At 40.5% G+C, this 18,647-nt stretch overlaps 2 protein-coding genes across 2 annotated transcripts; both read left to right on the top strand.

Annotated features, from left to right (window-relative positions):
• Positions 1-147: 147 nt before the first annotated feature.
• ralbp1 (ralA binding protein 1) lies at positions 148-8,320 on the top strand. The gene is made up of 10 exons (XM_070845585.1): positions 148-190; positions 1,898-2,200; positions 3,327-3,758; positions 3,845-4,194; positions 4,761-4,922; positions 5,222-5,353; positions 5,612-5,722; positions 5,840-5,961; positions 6,063-6,183; positions 6,400-8,320. The coding sequence occupies exons 2-10, from the start codon at positions 1,951-1,953 to the stop codon at positions 6,721-6,723; spliced, it is 2,004 nt and encodes a 667-aa protein (XP_070701686.1). The 5' UTR covers positions 148-190; positions 1,898-1,950; the 3' UTR covers positions 6,724-8,320.
• Positions 8,321-9,572: 1,252 nt separating this feature from the next.
• Positions 9,573-18,178, top strand: rab31 (RAB31, member RAS oncogene family). The gene is made up of 7 exons (XM_070844728.1): positions 9,573-9,765; positions 10,683-10,762; positions 11,538-11,619; positions 13,271-13,342; positions 13,826-13,932; positions 14,882-14,991; positions 15,910-18,178. The coding sequence occupies exons 1-7, from the start codon at positions 9,730-9,732 to the stop codon at positions 16,005-16,007; spliced, it is 585 nt and encodes a 194-aa protein (XP_070700829.1). The 5' UTR covers positions 9,573-9,729; the 3' UTR covers positions 16,008-18,178.
• Positions 18,179-18,647: the final 469 nt, after the last annotated feature.

The following is an 18,647-nucleotide window of genomic DNA, read 5'->3' on the forward strand; positions in this document are numbered from 1 at the left end:
AGATGATTCTGGTATGAGAAACCTACTTAAACTATACATTTGCGGTGAAATCTCTAAGCATTTGCAGCACTCGTTGTCGAACTACATTTCCCATTATGCACTTTAGCTACCGCGCAGGCGCAGATGGGTTTATTTAGATACAGACATCCGGAAGCTCCACTCTGAAATTGACCGAACAGGATAGCACTTGGTAAAGTTTCTTGTCTTTCGTGTTTTGCATGTGCAACGACAGTACAGCGTTTGTAAAATAGAGGTTGGGAAATGTAGCTAACTATATATTTAATGTTGGTTTTGTGTGGAGGAGACGGTGGCTTTAATCGTCAGGGATAGGCTGGCTAATCAGCTAGCTTAGCAGGTTGGCAGCTAGCTGAAGTAACGTTAGCATATGGGCCCCTCAGTTCAGAGCAGAGCTTCTACTTTCTGGCTGGTTTTAATGTAAATGTGATGAAACTCACCAGTGCAGAAGCTGATCCGAGTACTTTAACAGCAGATTGACGATATGAGGCTGGTTGTGTTTGATTAGTTTTCCTCTGGAAACGGGATAGAGGAAGAAAATAGCGTTAGTGAGATAATCTGCCCACAGCGAAGAAAGATTAAGATGTCAGACTGACACACAGGCTTTATTCATACATTTTGTGTCTCCACTGTTCAATTAAGACAGTGTTAGTGGACGTGTAGCCTTGCTGCTGTGTTGCATCACTAATCACATCTGTCTTCTGGGCTCTGCAGCGTTTTTTTTCCGTAAAGAAACTGAGATAAAACCTCATTAACATCTTGACTTAAAAATAAGTCGTGTCTTGTATCAATATGTAACAGGAGATGTTTAACCTGCTGTCAGTTTGAGAAACATCTTCCAGTGATCAGTGGGGACATTTGAAGCTTACACCCTCACAGTAAGGACGGAAAGTCATCTCCTTCCTAAAACACAGACAACCTGACTGCCGAAGAGTTCCTTTTGTGCTTAATTTACCATAAACAATGCAGACTGACTGCATGCTGTTGTTTCAAATGATTGTCTAAACATTTGACTCAGATGCACAAATGTCTTCTTAGCTAAAGTAATCTGGTAAATGATAATCTGGTTAATATTTTTCTATATGAAGTGGCCTGTGGTTTCTGATGCTGCTGACTGCGGATATCAGAAGTGGCATGTTAGATGTGGGACATGGAAGATGTGATTGTTCATATAGCAGAGCCCCATCTGGTGGGAGGACGTTACTGTTACAGTTGTTCTGTTCCCATGGATGCCATTTTTTATTCTTTTGACTTTCTGTGTAGAAAATGTTTGTATGTTAACCAATAGTTCTGTTACAGATATTGAATGTTACTTTGTATGGAAAATAACTTATTTTCCCTGCGTTATCATACCTTGTTCTTGAGGGTTGATTATTTAAATTGTGTCACAGCTTTGTTGTTCGCTTTATTTAACATGGTTTCTAAACAATTAATTCAAAATGTATTAGAGCCAGAGTAACTTTTTTTGTTTTGTTTTCTGCTCTTGCAAAAATATGTTTAGCCTTTTATTTGATCAGATAAACTGTTTGCGATTGAGATCTCCCCTCTTAAGTACAGCAGGGGAAGACACACACTGCACCAAACATACTTCACTCATACTTATGATTGTAGAAAATACACAAACTGCACCAAAAACAGTCCCAAACCTTTCAAAATATACCCAAGTTGAAAGCAACTCATCTGTCTGGTGAAAAGTTTTGCAAAGCAAGTTCAGTTCATCGTATAGATTAGTTCATGTATGATCTGTATTTCTACAAGTCAGTGCAAACATAATAAATATCAAAAAAATCTCAGACAACAAGCAGAAGGAATGATGAAAGAGCGCGCAGACCGACATGCAGGGTTCTGTTGTGTCAGTATCTCATATGTTCGCCCACTGCAGGTGTGATGGAGAGGTGAGGTGCCAGTCAGAGGCGTGATACGACCAGAGCAGCCATGACTGAGTGCTTCCTGCCCCCCAGCAGCAGCCCTGCAGAGCAGCGTAGGGCCGAGCACCAAGGGGGCGTGGCCCGCACCCCCAGCTCTGAGGAGATCAGTCCCACTAAGTTCCCCGGCCTGTACCGCACTGGGGAACCGTCGCCGCCTCATGATGGCCATCACCATGAGGCACCTGACGCCTACGTCTCCGATGATGACAAAGAGCACGGCAAGAAGAAGAACAAGTTCAAGAAGAAGGAGAAAAGAAGTAAGAAATGTTTATTGCTGACCTTTGAAATAGCAGTTTTGATAAAATTTCGTAGCTCAGGTCGCTAAATGGACATGTTACGGATCTTTCAGCCATTTCGGCTTTGTCAAGCTACGTGAAATACCTAAAGCTCTGGTAACCTTTCAGCAACTGACTATTAAGCTACAAATTTATGTCAAACTTATTTTTTTATATTTCTGTTTACCTATAGATTCATGTTTCAGTATAACAAAACAATGTTCATGAGATAAAATATTGGCCATGGGAAATGTTGTAATGGAATGAGTTTACTGGGTAAATCGTATGCTAGGATGTATTTATATAATATTTTTGTCAAATTGCACAGCACTAATTGCTTGTTTCTGCTGCATGTCATACACTGTAGTAATGCCTTAGTTATGATCTAGAATCATGAAACTGTTCTTTGTTGATAATAAGAAAAAAATCACAATCCTGCAGCTTTAGATCAGTTGAGGACTGAATGCTGTTGTTATCAGTAATAGTAGCTGAGTAAAGAGAAAGAGTTTCCCATTTTTTCCATCCGGTTGGCCGTTGCTGCCTGTAACAGTGAGAAATATTCTCAGTAAAGGAACATTTCTCACTGAGTGGTTGTCAGGCTCATTGTCCACTTTCTGTCAGGATTTTTTCCATGTCTGTATTTAGCTCATACACAGGGGTATGGTGGGAGAGAGGAAGGGATGGACAGTTTCAGAGCACACCCAGAGCGACCAGTGAAGGTGTGTCTCAGGCAGCAGTGTGATAAACAGGGTCTGTTCTAGGGGAAACCCAGAGGAGAGAAAATTCGAACTGTGAAGAGGCCGCTAACTGTCTTTAACACCATCTTGTAGCTGTTTGCTCTGAGGAAAAATATTTTAACTGAGTCCGTTCTTCAGAGGAAAGGCGTAAGGTGCAGTGGGAGATATGCTAAATCGGTGGCTGACCTCTTTTCTAAGTCCCCTTTCTCCCCCTCCTTTGCTATCTTCTCTCTCTCACACATCTCTCTTCCTGTTTCTATTTCAGTACTATTATGGTTCTGTCGTAGGAGGAAGATGAGAAAACAGGGGTGTTTCTCCTCTCAAATCTAACCCTACTTTTGCCTCTTCCTACTCTTTCTTTACTTTCACAGCGGAAGGCTACGCAGCCTTCCAGGAGGACAGTTCAGCAGACGAGGCAGAGAGCCCGTCCAAGATGAAGCGCTCCAAGGGAATCCATGTGTTCAAGAAGCCCAGCTTCTCCAAGAAGAAGGAAAAGGACTTCAAGGTGAAGGAGAAGGGTCTAAAGGAGGACAAGGCCAAGGATAAGAAATCTAAAGACCTGACTGCTGCAGACGTGGTTAAACAATGGAAGGAGAAGAAGAAGAAGAAGAAACCGACAACCGAGGCAGAGCCAGTCCCAGTGGAGACCCCCACCTTCAGGCCCATCTTTGGAGCACCTCTCACTGAGGCTGTCAAGCGGACAGCTCTGTACGACGGCATCCAGCTTCCGGCCATCTTCAGAGAATGTGTGGACTACATTGAAAATTATGGCATGAAGTGTGAGGGCATCTACAGAGTCTCAGGTATGGAAACTTTGAGAAGAAAGGCAAATTACCATGTTATACTATACATCTCATTGATACTCACATCAGCTTCTCTTGTCTGTCAGGTATGAAGTCCAAGGTGGATGAATTGAAAGCAGCATATGACCGTGAGGAGTGCCCCTGCCTGGAGGAGTATGACCCCCACACAGTTGCCAGCCTACTGAAGCAGTACCTGCGTGAGCTGCCAGAGAACCTGTTGGGCCGGGATCTGGCCCAGCGCTTCGAGGACGCCTGCGGACGGCAGGTGGATGCAGAGAAGGTGTCGGAGTTCCAGAGGCTGCTGGCCGAGGTGCCGCCGGAGAGCAGAGTTATGCTCTCCTGGCTCATCACGCACATGGACCACGTCATCGCCAGGGAGGCGGACACCAAGATGAACATTCAGAATATCTCCATCGTCCTCAACCCAACCATACAGGTCAGAGAGGAGGGCTTCATTAAGCTGAATTTGACATTAATGGGTAAAGCTAACAAAGGAAAGAAATGAGCAAATGATAAAAATGTTGCAGAGATTAGAGATTCAACGGCAACAGGCAAACTAAACTAAACATGAAAATGGGTCTTGGGCTCAGGCTCAAGTGTACCTCAAAGATAAGAAACCTCCCCCTAGCAACAAACCACCCGAGTTTTTATTGGATCAAACAGTCAGTTCATCTCTAAAACCCTGGCCCAGTTTAGTGAAGCTAATTTATTCCCTCGGGGGGCATCTCTGTAGCTGCTCCACTTATTCTGAACCAACAGCAGCAGTAGCCACAACACTATTAAATAAACACTTCTCTCAGTTAATGAGTGGAGTCCACGGTCAGTTTAATTAGGCTAAGTAAATATGCAGGAGTTTGTGTTGTGGAGAAGGTGGCGCAGCTCCTATTCGGCTTCATGCTACAGTCTAACACACGCAACACAAAACACTATTTCACATAATGCAAGACTTTATGCAGAGCTGTGAAGCTGTGTGCTTTGTGTTCCCTCATTTGTTTACCTCAGATCGGGAACCGTGTTCTTTACATGTTCTTCACACACGTGAGGGAGCTGTTCGGCGATGTAGTCCTGAAGCCGGTGGTGCGGCCGCTCCGCTGGTCCAATATGGCAACGATGCCGGCGCTGCCTGAGACCCAGGAGAGCATCAAAGAGGAGATCCGACGACAGGTGGGCTCAGTTACACTGTGCTTTCTGTATGGGTTTACCAAGCCAGATATAACATGTTAATTTGTAAGGTTTAGAAGTGCTGGTAGGTGGATTTTTTTTGTTTTTTACCTCTGGCCACAGCTGTCTGAGTTCTCTAAATGATGTACACTTCTTTTTTTTCTCGGTTTCTCGGTGTGACCTGATACTTTGTCACCATGTTGCATAAGTTTGCTGCCGTGTGATTTATATTCCAGTGCGTCACACTGCTAGATAAACAAAAACAAAACTACATTTTGATGAATAATAAAAATATGTTTTAGGAGTTCCTGCTGAACTGCCTGCACAGGGACCTGCAGGCGGGGGTGAAGGACTTATCTAAAGAAGAGCGACTCTGGGAGGTTCAGAGAATCCTGACTGCTCTGAAACGGAAACTTAGGGAGGCCAAACGTCAGGCAAGTGGTGTCTTGATACTACATGTATGTATGTATATATGTTTTGTTTTTTTTTATTCTGTTTAAGAAGAGAGAGAACAATCATGACCAACACAACATATTCTAACGTAACTTTCCAGCCCTCACACTGAATTTCAAGCAGGCTAATGCACATAAACAGGATGGTTGGTTATTCAGAAGTACCGGCAACTAAAATGACTGTAGACATGAATCGACACCACTCTTTATCTCTGCATCTTTCCTCCTTTGGCCTTTCAGGAGTGTGAGAGTAAGATAGCCCAGGAGATAGCGAGCCTCTCAAAGGAAGATGTCTCAAAAGAGGAAATGACTGAGAATGAAGAGGAAGTCATCAACCTCCTCTTGGCACAGGTGAGTGATTTTAAAGACGTACGTCTTAAAATTGTCTGAATTAGTTTTAAAGAATTCTCCACTAAGCTCCATGTAAGCCAGCATAAGATGGATAAGTGTTTTCCTCTCAATATTCAGGAAAATGAGATCCTGACCGAGCAGGAGGAGCTGATTTCTCTTGAGCAGGTGCTTCGCAGACAGATCGCTACAGAGAAGGAAGAAATCGAGAGGCTGCGAGCAGAGATCGCAGACATACAGAGGTAAGAGACCACTGAAACCATTTCAGGTAGTAAATACGTTGTAATGTGCATCTTCACATGCACTTGAAGTCTCAGCGGTAACCCAGCGTTTTGTTGCTCAGTCGGCAGCAGGGTCGCAGTGAGACGGAGGAATACTCGTCAGACAGTGAAAGTGAGAGCGAAGATGAAGAAGAGCTGCAGATGATTCTGGAGGACCTGCAGAAACAAAACGAGGAACTTGAGGTGAGAAAAGTATTCAGCATATATCAGCTGTTTAGTATCATCACTGTTAGTTTGCTTTTTACTTGAAAGTGTGTTAAATTCAATTCTGAAAGTACACATCAGAATGTGTTTATTAAACTGTAATACAAAGTCTGAGAATAAATATTTTTTTGTAATTATTACCAAAGATGAACTATTTGGTTTCTAGAGCTTTGTCTGTGTTTTATGGCCCCGTAGAACAAAAACACCCATCTGAACCAGGCCATCCACGAGGAGCAGGAAGCCATTTTGGAGCTCCGCGTCCAGCTCCGCCTCTTGCAGAGCCACAAGCTGCAGCAGGAACTGACCGTCCAGCCGCCAGCCGAGCAGGCCCCGCCCACGCAGCCGAGCCCGGAGCCGCGCAGCGAGGAGCAAACCAAACGCTCCGTCACCACTGCAGCAGCAGCAGCAGCAGCAGCCGCCACCGCTGCCGCTGACACTGCTGCCTCAGCCAACGGCAAGGCAGCCAAGGATCCCTCAAAGCCCTCGCCAAGCAAAGACAGGAGAGACACCAACATGTGAGACGTATTTGGTGGCTCTGCGCTGCTGTGCGTCTCTGCCGCTGGTCAGTTGTCCTGTAGTGCCACTCGTTATCCACTGGAGATTTCACTTTGCTGGATCTTTTAGTTCATTAGAATTTGTGTCCACCAAGTGGCAGCCTCGGAAATATCTGCTATACCATCTTTGGCATCCCAAGTCTTTTAGCAGAGATCAAATGCCCTGTTTCCCATTTTCCCATGCAAAACGCAAACACAAAGAAGCTAGAAGTAGAGTAGCTACTGTAGTGGACAACTGGCTGCTGCTGTGAGAGACGAGGTGGACCATATCATCAAATTCACAGTGCCAAGCCTGTATGAAGGAAGAGGGATGGGAGGTGGAGAAATGAAGGGATTCATAAAGCAAGCAAGGGGAAGGAAGAGAGAGTAAGACGTAGGCGCCTTGCCAGTATCTGACATAAAGTTTATTTTTCGCTGGTAAGGGCTCAAGAAATGAACGTAGACCAGATATAATCTCAGTCCCTGTGTGTCACCATGTCCCTTACCTGGCTGCAAATTTAAGATGGAGACCACTGTGCCATAACTGAAGACTGGACACGTCCCCCAGAGAACCACTAATACAAAAGCTCTTTGAATAATGAAGAATTTATGATTGGTCTATCTATATATTATATATTTAAGTATTCTGAAGAATACGGTCGACTATTCAAGAAATACATTGATTTCAAATCACAGCTTTTTAGTAATATATGAATATATGTATAAATATATTGTAGATGCTTTCTTTTCTTTGAACGGCAGATGCACAGAAACACAGTGGCGTTGTGCCTCGCAACTGACCAGTGGATGAAAACACGAACGGACAACAAATACGCAACAAAAGTATATTCATCAGTGCAAAATGTAGACAAACAGCTGGAGTTGGCGATGCGACAGTCACTCTGTGAAACAACTCTTTGCTCTGTAGTGCAATCATCCTCTCTGCTATCTCTGCCAAGGAAAAACAAGGAAAAACGACATCTCTCTGGTTTAAAGACGGATTAACAAATCTGTAGCGATGGCTGTGGTCACCAGGATGTGTGCAGAGAAATGCAGGGGTGTTAATTAGTTTTGTTGTGTATTTGATCGTTTTTTTTTTTTTAAACTCTTTATGTGGAGTAATTGTTCATGGCATCAGTTGGAAGTGAGTAAAAAAAAAATTACAAATCAATCATTTCATTTCACAACTGATTCGTGACTGTTGCAAAGTACTGTCATTGTTCAGTGGTATTTAAAGCAAAGGCATGGCCCGACTTACTTACTGTTTGTGTATATTATTGTAAAATTGCAAACATACTGTATTTTCAGCTCTTATGTTTTGTCACGTTCTTTTTTTATTATTAATGACCTGTATGGAGTATGCTAGTGTGACTGCCCCTGCTTTGATCTCGGGCAAATCAAAGCAATCTCATCTGGACTCATGATTCATCTTGTTATTAATCTTGTGACTGAAACACACCAATAGCTAGATTGGGCTCAGAAGCCTCTCATGAGGTTATTTTCATATTGTTCCAAGCTTTTGTAGCTTGTTGTTGCAGACAGAATAATGCTGTGAAGAATAAAGTGTCGATCCGAAGAATTTATATGAGTCTCTGTCTCTTTCTCTGACACTAAGCTTGTGATGTTCACCTTTCTACTCAGCTATGTTTGCTGGAAGACTGCTCCATATTTAGTGCTTCCTATTTTCCATCAGACATTCCCTGAATAGTTTTCCTGAAAAGTCTCCCGGCCTAATGAGGCTGTAAATGAAACCTTTGCATCCATTTTGAGGAAGTGAAACGTGTGATTGTTGGTTTTGACTCAGAATTAAGGCGTTTGAATCTAAGAGATAGTGGAAACACCCGTCTTTTTTTTTGTCGGTGCTTTAACTAGTTTCCGATTTGGAAAGTGGCCCCATCAAGTAGGACAAAATAGACAAAATAACCGGATATGAGAAGATTCATTTCAAAATTAAAAGTACTTTTCATTTTCAGACAGACCTTACAGAAGGCGACCTTAATCTCAGTACATCTTTTTGCACTCATTTGCAACATGAATTGTACTATTATCATTATTATTGTTATTAACCAACTATGTTTTGCCTATTGTTACTTATTAATTTTTTAAAGAAAATCATATCCCTTATTTAACCAGGTAAAAGTGTCATTCATATTAGAATTTCCTTTTCAAGAGTGACCAGGCCAAGAAAGCAGCATAAACATAGCTGCATCAAATAACACAAATAATACAAACAGGCAAATACAACTGTAACACACTACAAATGTGTGAAACAGTATCCTGTTAATATACAAAACAAGGTTCAGGAAAAAAACATCCAGTTAAGAAGCATAACCAGGTACAATTTTCAAAGAACGATTGACCAAGAGTACTGGTCCTTACTCTGTACTTAAATGTGTGACCTTCTCGCACTGTAACAGCAGAAACCTGGTATCACATTAATTTCCACTGTGATCATCTTTAAATGTGCGTATAAGACACGTGTGTACAAGCATTTTGTGAATTACAACTAACTAATAGTGGTCCAATATGGAACTTACACAACTGCGATGTAAATCCACTGCACATACACTAAGAAAGGACAGTTCAGTTAAACCTATGAATTTAGATTTGGGATTTTTTTTCTTCCTATTTTTCCTTTTTTTTTTTCCATTAATGATGCAGAAAGAGATAATGCAATTTTAAGAGATTTTACCAAGGTAATTAAAGTTTTGTGACAAGCCATATCAGACATAAATTACGATTCCAAACAGACTACCTGGAGGACATCTACAACATGGAGTCTTATTTTGAAAGTCCCCAGCGGAAGTTCTACCTGTGGTTCAGGCCGTTTGATGGTGGTTGAGTGTAGACGGTCAGCCTGTCTGCCTGCTCAAGGGCTGGGTTTCTCTTTTATCCAAGAAGAGGGTGAAAAAAGCAGAGTTTCAAGCATGACGAGACAAAGACACTGAGTGAACACAGAAAAATAATGATTTAAAAACCCTCTGAACTCACCATGGCCATACGGGAGCTCAAAGTTTGCCTTTTAGGGGTAAGTGGCAGATGTTTTTTTGTTGATCATCTTTGGGGAAAACTCCTCCTGTCTGCTGCGAGTTTAACTTACCGACAACATTTTGACAATTTAACAGCCATTAGCCACTCTAACTGACACGGATACTACTGTTAATGTCGGTTATTCATCTTCATCGTGTTGTTCCTCGTCAGAAAACTCGATATTTTGACTAATGTTGATAGCTAGCTGACTGAAAACCACTAACCGTTAGCTAGCTGGTCGGCCACAGGGCGCAGCTGTCTTTCACATTCCTTTACTCGTCGTGTTTTTAATTTTTTAATCCATAAACTGGACTCAAGTGTGTCGTTTTTAGTTGTTTTTTTTAACGGCTCTGACGGTTAATTACGCCATTACGTCACCGTGAGACCAGCCGCTACAAGCCGTTAGATTTCCTGCTGCGTTAGCAAAACACCGCAGCAGCTCCCTCCTCACTGAGGCGTCTGCGCTGCAAACCGGTGGTTCATTAGTGAGGTAAAAGGGGAACCTTTTCAGAGCTGCAGGAAGGGTTACCAGGCCTGTATTTTCCGCTTCAGGCCACCGACATGCTTACCGAGCAGTTTAATAGTCACAAACTTAGTTAGGTTAGCCACGCACCGTCGTTAGCATACAGTCTATGGTGTTTGCTAGCTTTTTGTCACCCCCCCTCTACCATTGGGAGTGTAGCAGCTTTTATTTGTGTTTTTAAACATGCAAAGCCAAAATGCTCGCAAATATGTTCGTTTACTTGTTATTTAGGTGATTTGGGGGATGCATTATGTTGGGTTCATGACATGAACTGAGCTCCTGGACTAACCGTGACCTATATGTCTAATGGGGAGATGTGATGTGACCAGACAGTTGTCTAGTCAATAGGGTTCAATAGTGACTGTGACTGATGTGCGACCTTCTCTTTTCAGGATACTGGAGTTGGGAAATCCAGCATTGTTTGCAGATTCGTTCAGGACCATTTTGATCACAACATAAGTCCCACAATAGGGTAAGAGGCCCTGCTGAGCAACTCACAAAACACAGCTTGATAGTGGGAAGCAGTGAAAACAAGAGGGGCGTGATTGATGACTGATGTTTCCCTAATCTTTGCTCCAAAGTCAAAGTTCAAATCGGGCTAGTTTAATTTGAGTATGTGAGGTGTCAAGTCGAGCAATTTTTCACATTAAATAGAAATTTAAAATCAAATCGTCCATACTAATGGTAAGTTAGCTGACATACTGATCATAGTATAACCCATCATAGGAAACAGAGGAAATCCTCAGTACTTAAACATCACTTAAAAACAGTTTGATTTACAGCAGGAACAATATTTAGGCTGATACCAGATAAATTGATTACCCCATTTTACTAAACAAATAAAACAAATATGCCTCAGTACCATAGGCTCGTTTAGCCCAATGCTAACTGGTTTATGCATGTTTTTCTACAGAAATGTTTCAGGTCGCTTTTAGCAGATGTTTAAAGCCTAGCTACTGGTATTAGGTACAAAATGTCATGTTTAAACACACTAAGGGAATTACTTCAGTTGATAAAATGTGAGACTAGTGAGATCAATGGAGATGGATTTTTAAAAAGTTTGCCCTCCTTCATCACTGTTATCTTTGTGTTGGCTCTTTCTAGTTTGATGTTTGTTTTTGTTTGCGTCTGACCCATAATCACTAGTGCTTTTGAGGTTCATTATTCTCAGTGTTATTTGTTTCCTGTGCCGTTTTAAAAGGACATGCTTAGAAGCATTGTTGTGAAAAGCTGTTTATCATCCGCAGAGCATCGTTCCTAACCAAAACAGTCCCATGTGGAAATGAACTACACAAATTCCTAATCTGGGATACAGCCGGACAGGAAAGGGTGAGTACACCCACAGCAGACAGTCTTCATTTGCTTTCTGTTAGCTTTAACTTTAACACACATGATTTTATGAATCACATTTTCTTGAAAAAAAAAAGCTAATTTTACATTACATTTGGCAACAGGAAGCTAGAAGTGACAATGATTTCATTGTCAGAGGTCCTCATGACACAGAGTTATTATTAGGCATGTAATTGGTTTTTCACACTGGGGTCAAAGGTCATGAGACTGTGGCGTCATCATTGTGATTCATTTTATAGAGGTGGGGTGTAGTTGAAGCTTGCCAGATATGCTTACTGCATGGAAAAACTAGTGCGAGAGTTTTCTGCTGAAGTGTGAAAATGACACCATGAAACCTCTGTCACCAGGGCTTAAAGGTCAATATCTCATACATTATCTGTGGACTAATATTACATGCATTACACGTGACTTATCTGTGCAGTTTATCGTTATGGTAAACATCAGTGAACAATGTAACACACTAACACAAAAATGTGAGTGTAGCACTACCATGAACGACGGCGCAATATCAAGGCACTCTGTAGAGTTTTTGACCACTGGTAGTGATTTAGGGCAACTTTATGATGATTAGACAACTTATTGTTTGTATTGCATGTAATGCCACAAACACAGAGATCATGTGATCAACATTTCTGCTGACTGCAGTAGGTGATAATGTATATCAGTTGTCCTGTGCTATATAGTCAGAGGTGCACTAGTAGAAGAGAAGAGAAGAAGACTGCAATGTGGTGCAAACAAAGCTTGCTTTTGAAACATTGAAATAAAGCCATGGATGCATTTAACATGTTCATATATCAACAAATATGGAAGTTTGGTGTAATGTTAACAAAACTGTTTACAATGACTGTAAAGTTGCAGTGTGTAGGATTTAGTGGCATCTAGTGGTGAGGTTGCAGATTGCAACCAACTAAACACTGCAGGGCTCACTGCTCCCTTAGGAGAAACTACGGTGGCCTTCAGGTAATAAGTATGATTTCAGGTGATAAGTACGATTCTCTGTTTGTCACAAAATGGTTAGCCAACACCAGCAATCACTTGTTGCTCTTCTTCTTCGTCTTCCAACCAGTGCATTCGCGTTACCAAATTCAAGCTGCCACTTCAAAATAAGAAAGCAAAAAGCCTCCAGATTTGTCCGTCCTGGGCTGCTGTAAAAACATGGCGGACTCTGCTGAAGAAGATCAGTGCTGGTTGTAGATATGAAGGGCTCATTCTAAGTAAATGGAAGCACGACAATGCTTAGTTTCAGGTGACTATACATTGATGAAAACATAATTGTGAATGTTACATTCCATTTTTGCCAATGAATTTCCCCTAATCCTACTCACTGCACCTTTAAGGTACATTTAAATGTAACTTTTATGTAGAGGCTGTTATAGTGAGAACATTCTTGTAAACCCTGGAGCAACGTTCATACTGAGTTAAGAGGAGTAGAAACTTGTAAGGACGTAACTTTTTCCATTGTCCACTCATCGCTTAAGAATGTATGGGTATAGTGGACTCGGAGTGCAGCATACTCTTTTTTGGGTTAATATTTTTACTCTTATGATCCAGACAGTCTTTTGTGGGTTTCAAATAAGACTTGATTTGATATATTGATTGATCTTGCCAACTATATGTTGTCTTTTTGTAGTTCCACTCATTAGCTCCTATGTACTACCGAGGATCGGCTGCTGCTGTCATCGTCTATGACATTACTAAACTGGTAAGAACACTTATCGTCTTTGAATCAATGGAGTGACTCTAGTCTTGGGCAGGGTGGTGACATGGTCAATGGTTTCAAATCCCCAGAACAGATGACGAAACAAAAAACTGAAATGAATAACTAATAACCCTATTTGCCTCGTGTGGCAACTGTTGAGGGGCTGAAGCAATGCCCTTCACCCCTAACTGTACCACTGGAGCTACTGTTGTGTTCAGTAACTCCCTGGTACATTAAATGTGTGCAACGGAAGAAGCTGGTTTCACACCATTAGCTTGATGTAAAATTCAATTACTTTTCCATCACTCTGGGATGCCCTGCTTCCATTACCTACACATGTCATTTTTTCCTGGTTTGTTAATGGAAACTTGTCTGAAAAACACAATTTAATGTGATGAATATGTGACACAAGTTGGTTGAAATGTAGGACATATTCTCATGGAGAACCTATCCCTGAGTTGACCATGGTGTGTTGTTGTTGTTCAGGACTCTTTCCAGACACTGAAGAAGTGGGTGAAGGAGCTGAAAGAACACGGTCCAGAGGACATCGTTGTAGCCATAGCAGGGAACAAGAACGATTTAGGAGACATCAGGTGAGCAAAGGCTTCTTTTCATATACTCTGTCAACTATACTCTGGAACTGTTTCTCAGAGATATATAATGGTAGCAGTATTTGAGTTAAAGGGTTACTCTGCTATTTTTAAACCTGGGCCCTATTTTGACATTTGTTGGTGTCTAAATGACAATTTTTAATTGGTCCAGTAGATTGCCTCAGCTGACAGCCACAAAGTAGGCTGCAATGGCTGCAACATAATCCTTATGGGCAGCTGCGCCAGTCTGAGTACATCCATTAAAAGTGCTCGTTTTTTTCTCAGATTGTTGTTCTAAGTGGCAAAAACAGGAGGAATTTTCCCTCATAGAAGATGAGACTTTGGTGTTTTAAAGGATTGGTTCTGATCTGAATTAACCCTTTAAAACACTGCAGCTCTCCTTTTAAAGTGAAAACTAGAAGTTTTTATTTTTAATCATTATAGGTCTGTCCAGCATTAGCATGAACATATCGCTCTTATGACTCTTGTTTTATTGCATCAGTTCCTTCTACAAGTTTCTCCACAGCAAGCTCTTACAGATTTAACATGTAGCTTAAAAAAATGCCTCCAAAACATTGAAACACGTGGCCCAAGACACCAGTATCTTTGTGAGACAAAAGTCTATGAATGTCATGGCTAAGAATCATTCTTCAATTTCCGAATATTGTCCCTGCTGGCTACTGTACATTCTTTGCCTTCGAGTAAAGTCAGAAACACAGCAGTGGCTTTGTACACACATTTGTATTTGGACATATTTATTTTCTATTTACTTGCTTTCAAGGTTTATGAATAGCGGCACCATTTTGTTGTAGTTTCATTATATTTATCACATCAGCACTAACTCCTCCTGCATGTATGGTCTTCTTCACAGCAAACTTGTTAGCGCCTGACTGGACCCTCATTACCTGTGAACTCGCATTCACACTTACTTTGATGTCCCCCTCTTTTACAGGGAAGTTCCTATGAAGGAAGCTAAGGAGTTTGCTGAATCAATTGCAGCTATTTTCATCGAAACTAGTGCCAGAAATGCTGTCAATGTGGAGGAGCTCTTTCAGAAAATCAGTAGGTTTCATGCCTTTTCTGTATGTATGTATCTGAGTCATGTGTGTCTATATATACTGTATTATTTTCAACATCAGAAGTTAAGAGCTAAACATCAGCTGTTGACTAAAAGAAACAAGGCTAGAGAAGCCTTTTAATCCCCGAAGCTGTTATTTATGTCGTATTGTGTACAGTGTAATCCCATATGGGATGGACCATTTTAATGATGACACGAAAATGAAAAAAAAACACTAATTCTTTCAAATACAAACTAACTGTCTTTTTGGTGTTTGTTTATTTTCTATTTTCATTTCTCCAACTTCATAATCTATAAATATATTTCTGCCATAATGTGAGACAAATTCCATAATACTTGTTGTTTACAACAAAAATGACAGATTAACATTTTGGACATATATGTTTAATCTAAATAACCTTTTGAAGTTGGTATGTTTTGGCTGTAGACTATGCACTGTACTAAGAAAAGCAGTAAACCATAATGTTTTGTGTTATGGCTGCTCGTAGTGGCGGTTTACTGCTGTACAGCTGGTTACATGTGTGTCTGTGTGATGCTGCAGGGGTTTCTATTTGACTGTGTTGATGTTTTGGGATTTTTATTGCTGTGTGGTGTGTTTAATGCTCTTTGAGTAAATGTTTTATTAATTTGATTTCTACATTTTACTCCTGCTCATATTCTTTTATATTTATGTTTCTTATGCTATTCATGCTTGTTGATTCCTATATTTTAATATTTTATTCAGTATAAAGCACATTGAGTTTATGTGTAATGAAATGTGCTACATAAATAAAACTCCCATTACTATTTATTAGGATGTACTGCCAAAGACATTGCAGTAGTAACAATATGAACCTTTGCATGCTTAAAACAGTTAACTGTGCCATGTTAGCTCTGTAAATGACCCTGTGCTGTGTCTTTAGGTAAACAGATTCCACCCCTGGAAAACCCTGAGGTGGAAAGCAACGAGTCCTTTAAACTCACCAGGCAGCCCGCTCCGTCCGCCAGGAGATGCTGCTAGTACCAACAGCGGCTGATGAGATTACTTCCTTCAGCAGCAGGGACCCCGCCAGCACAGCACACAGTCCACAATGCACACAGTGTCTTACTCCTGGGAAAGACAAGATGGTGGACAGACAGAGGTCAGCTTGCACGTGTGGTCAACTGCAATATGAAACAGAAAAACCCACCAACAGTATTATATGTGTCATTGCACATTTATTTCATTTATTTGTAGCAGTTTTAAGTCTGATGAGGAAACAGAAAGCCTAACGTTTGCCCCCCTCGGGTGGTGCTCTGCCTGAATTACATTAAGATTTCTGTCATAGTGGTATGGTACATGGCTCGATACAAAGAGGCAGTTTCATTCTGTTTTCCATAGTAACTTTAAAATCCAGCACAAATTCATAACAAGTGATCTAGCTGATCTGCTTTTTAAAGCCAGTGTATGGCTGTTGATGCAACTACATTTTCATAACAAGAGTCAGCTGCTCTGTAGGTTTTCATTGCGCTGTGGCTTTTAAATGGCACACATTAAATTAAAGTTTTTATAACATTGATTTTTATCAAGGACACACTTTTCTTCCCACAGAGCTTGTATGTATCGCTCTTGTATAGAACTGAATTAGACTATTTGGATAAAAGGTGGTTGAGATCAAACCGAGGCGAGCAGTCAGCTCTATAGCTCAAATGCAGCGGCTTTACATTCCACTTCGTCATGTGGTTTCACACGTATTTGCTGTATGAGGGTTTAACTGTAATGCTGCACAACGAACAACTTAGAGGCCTTAATCGTAATTACAGTATGACACTCCCTGTTGAAACACTGTGACCAATACTAGAATTGTTTACATAGTGATTTGTTAAAGATGTTTTCTACATGCTGATATGTATTGTCTGAGACTTCACTACAGAGAATGGCTGCATACGACTGCCAAACCCAAGTTTTCCATTTATTTTTATGAGAAAAGACCTGCATGTATTTTACTCTAAACATGTCTAAAGCTGTTACAGTTCCAAAAGACTTGTGTTTTATATACTAACCAAACTCTTAAAAAGCATTTGGGAATATAGCCCTAAACCAATAAAGTTTAGCTTACAAAAGTGTGGAAAAAGGGTATCATTGAAAATAGTTATCTGTGTTGTTAGCTGCTGTTTTTTTTTGGATTTGACCACTTGACAAATTTATAGGTGCACCTTTGCATTCATTTAACACAGTTATATTTGGAGTTACTGTTAATGAAGTGTTGAAACAATTACAGTACAGTATTTTTCTCATAACACACTGAAATTGACATGAAAGTTAGCTTGAATTCAACATGGATAACCGTATTACTTCTTGTACATTTGTACTTAAGATTGTTAGTACAAATTTTAAAAAGTCATTTAGAAATCTACCATTTTTACCAACATGTATGACGAGATAATGGAATTCAGTTTAGTTTTTAAGTCTCATTTTACCAACATGTATTGCTCTCTTTAATGTAAAGTCACACCAAACTCCTTTTTAAAAATTCAGCCAATTAATGTGGTGTTGCTTACTGGAAAGAAAAACATACTATACATACCTCCCAGAAAGAGATGTGACCTTATTTTTTTTTCTGTGTCCTGGGTTTCCATGGGTAAATGTGTGTCACATATAATCACCAAGGATATTTTACCTAAAGCAAATGTCAGACATGTGACTACAATTTTCCACTATGATGTAATGTAATATAATAAAACGCTGTCATTAGGTGAAATTGAAAGTTGAAACTGAATTAGGAGCTGCACGGTGGGCCTCACGCACAGTATGTCAAATTTCCCAGGATATTGTCATAAATGCAGATTTTTCAATGCAGTTTGGTGTGATATTACCTCCATGCCACAGCAGAAAAGATTTATTAGAGATTACATGTTGACATTGTGAAGAGATTTTTAACAAGTACTATATTTGTCGCCACACAAGTGCCTTTTATTATGTTTTTCTAAACAATGTATGACGTGGCTAAAAAGTGCATATTGCTAGAATAATGCATAAATCACTTGACTAAATCAGTACAGACAAACTGTACGCGTAACAGTGAACTTTGAAACTGCCACTTATCTGCAGCCATCCTTATACTGTATGCCTAAGTCATGCTTCCCTGTATCCTCTGTAGACCTGAGTAACTTTTGTATGTTAATCAGTGTAATAAAGTAGTAATTATTCTATTTTTCTGTTTTGTTTTTGTGTTACTTTGACAGACTTTAAGGATAAGATATGTTTATTTTTAAGTGTCGCCAGAGCAGAACACTCTTAAAGGTTCACATTATAGCTTCTTTGATTTTATGTTGAAAGTTTTGTGGACAGAAACCAGGAAAACAAGCGAGAGAAGAAGGGACTCACTCACGCACACAAAAAGGTCAGGACTTGGATTAACCTCCTGACACCATGAGAACATGGTTTCCATCTCAAATGAGCCACCATGACGCCTCTGAAACCTGAACTCCTGCTGAAAACGGAAAACAGTGTAGCATATCTTATTGAAATTTAAATTTTCAATAATCTTAACTCTCCTTATGTAAGAAACTCCAATTTGGGGGAAGTGGTATTACTCCACAGCCTAATAACTTTAACCCCAAAATAACAACCAGTCAACAAATTAGTCCCGTGTGGTTTTTTTGCACACATACTGTTTAT

This window comes from Pempheris klunzingeri, chromosome 15 (genome assembly GCF_042242105.1).
Source record: "Pempheris klunzingeri isolate RE-2024b chromosome 15, fPemKlu1.hap1, whole genome shotgun sequence".
NCBI lineage: Eukaryota > Metazoa > Chordata > Actinopteri > Acropomatiformes > Pempheridae > Pempheris > Pempheris klunzingeri.